The sequence below is a fragment of the Microtus ochrogaster genome, chromosome 6 (genome assembly GCF_000317375.1).
Source record: "Microtus ochrogaster isolate Prairie Vole_2 chromosome 6, MicOch1.0, whole genome shotgun sequence".
In the NCBI taxonomy this organism is placed as follows: domain Eukaryota; kingdom Metazoa; phylum Chordata; class Mammalia; order Rodentia; family Cricetidae; genus Microtus; species Microtus ochrogaster.
In genome coordinates, this window is record NC_022013.1 from 69,300,703 (window position 1) to 69,303,315 (window position 2,613).

At 40.8% G+C, this 2,613-nt stretch overlaps 1 protein-coding gene across 1 annotated transcript in view; it reads right to left on the reverse strand.

Annotated features, from left to right (window-relative positions):
• Sdhc (succinate dehydrogenase complex subunit C) overlaps positions 1-550 on the reverse strand; it is a 13,442-nt gene extending 12,892 nt beyond the window's left edge. Inside the window, exon 1 of the mRNA XM_013346942.2 lies at positions 448-550. Coding sequence (XP_013202396.1) covers positions 448-515 — 68 coding nt within the window. The 5' untranslated portion in view covers positions 516-550. The remainder of the gene's footprint in view (positions 1-447) is intronic.
• Between the last annotated feature and the right edge of the window lie 2,063 nt (positions 551-2,613).

Genomic DNA, 2,613 nt, shown 5'->3' on the forward strand with positions numbered 1-2,613 from the left:
TAGTTCCAGGACAGGCTCCAAAGCCACAGAGAATCCTGTCTTGAAAAACCAAAAAAAATAAAATAAAATAAAAAATAAAATAAAAACGCTACAATTCAAAACAAAACATTCCAGTCTCAAATTCAGTGTTGTGTGGTGTGACAGCAATGTACAGGACAAAGTGTGTGTGAAGTCTTCAATGTAACAGCAAGCAATTCCAGAAACACCTCTGACTCATGAGCTCTTTGCGTCTGAACTTTCTTTTTGGCAGCTGTGCATTCAGAAATCTTTCACTTGCGGTGAACTTTCTCAAGACACTCCCACCGACAGATGAAGAAGCTGCACGCTGGTGTGGACAGTACCGTCATTACTGCCCAGCCCACTGCTCCCATGTGCTCCCATGTGCTGCATTCAATAAGATACTTAGAAAAGGGCCAACTCTAGACCATCTGGCTCCAGTGTCCTTACCTGTAGATACTGATATGGGGAGAAACAGGACGGTTTGAACTCGTGTTCTTATTCCAGAACCGCTCCATCTCTTCCTTAGCTGTGGTTCCCAACGGAACAGCACTAAAATAAAACAAGAGGTTCAAAAAGGACTAAGGTTTGTATTTTACATAGTAAAAAGTGTATTTTTAAAGTTTTATTTTATTTTAATTATGTGTGTGTGTATCTGTGTGTGGGTGTGCGTATGTTAGTGCAGAAGCCTGAGGAGGCCTGAAGAGGGTGTTGGATCCCAGAAGGCTGGAGTTACAGGCAAGGGTTAGCTACACATCATGGGTGTTAGGAACTGATCTGGGTCTTCTGCAAGAACAGTACATGCTCTTATACTGTGCTACCCCTCTAGCCCTTAGATGTCTTATTTAAGAAAGGAATGGTTGGATCAGGAGGATGGCTCAGTGAGGAGGTGCTTGCTGACAAATTTGATCTCCCTGGATGCACATGGCAGGAGAAAAACCACTCCCACAAGATGTCTTCTGACCATCACCTGACCATCCCTGAGCCCCACCACAAACACATCAATAAGTAAAATATATATAAAGGATAAGGGTGAAAAATACATTAAAAAAAAAAAGATAAGGCTCAAAAGTTAAAGGCAGAGGCTGCTTTCTCTTCCTGAGGACCCGAGTTCGATTCTCAGCACCCACATGGTGGCTCATAACAGTAACTCCAGTACCAGGCAATCCAACTGACCTCCTAGACACTGAATAAATGTAGTACACAGACAAAAATGCAAGAACACCCATACAGATAAAATTAAATAGAAAAAAGTAAAGAACCCCGGGCAGTGGAGGTACACTCCTTTAATCCCAGCTCTCGGGAGGCAGAGGCAGGTAGAGCTCTGTGAATTCAAGGCCAGCCTGGTCTACAGAGAGAGTTCCAGGACAGTTAGGGCTGCCGCACAGAGAAACCTTGTCTCGGAAAAAAAAAAAAAAATTAAAAAAAAGAAGAAAAGGTAAAGACCATAAAAAGATAAAGTGGCACACAGCAGCACATCAGCAGAGGCAAGAAGACTGGGAGTCCAAGGCCAGCCTGGACCACATAGTAAGTGTAAGGCCAGCAAAAGCAAAAGAGCTCACAATCCTAGCACATAGGAGGTAGAAGCATGATGATCGAGTTCTGTATCATCTTTATCCACATATCAAGCTTGATGATTACCCTGAATTACACGAAGCCCTGTCTCAAAACAAAACAAAACCCAAGCCTAAAAAAAAACAAAACAAAACAAAAAAGAAAACATAATAGTTATGTATATTTATGAGTCTGACTAGGTTCTGGCTGTAGGAATAAAAAGGCCGTAGTTCTATAAAGTACATTATTTGGTATAAACAGAAAATTCGAAAATCAGCTGTGTACCAGATAAGCATTAATCAGCTAATTTCTTAATGATAATGATTATGCTAGTACAATTATACTGTTATGTAAGCAAACAAACATGTTAGCAAATGATGAACCTGGATGAAATGACCACAGGACTACACACACAGTGACTGTCTATAACGTCAGCAGAGGCTCACGCTGAGGTCACAGAAGCTCAACACCATGCTGCGCCACACTGCAAGACTTACTCGAAGAAACAAGGCAATGAGACCAACACAAAGGACCAAAAATGTACTATTCTTATTTTCTGAAAGTATAAGGTTTTTGATATTTCCAAGGTAAAAACCTTTAAAAAAATTGTTGAAGGCAACTGCTGAAGTCAACAACTAGGAATAAATATTTAGCAGGAAAAAGTAAAACTCCCAGAGATTTAGCTTCCTCTGCCTCTGGAGTGCAGGAACCACACCCAGCTTTTACAGCCTTTTCCTGAGGAAAAAAGTTAATAATATAAAAGAGTCATAGTATGTAGACTAATTTTTCCTACGTTTTAATCTTTTAATCAACATTTGTTCAGGTGGCTGAGTTGCCTTTATTCTGTACTGCCCATCCTGTGTTCTTGACGGCTGGCTGGAGACTCCTCCTTTCTTCCCAGAGCTCTTTCTGTCCAGAAGTCCCTGCTATACCTCCTGCCTAGCTATTTATTACACCAATAATAGCCCTGTTTAGCTTTTTATTAAATCCATCACAGTGACACACCTTCACACAGTGTAAAGGAATTCCCTAACAACAGACTTCACAACTTACTTTATTAAA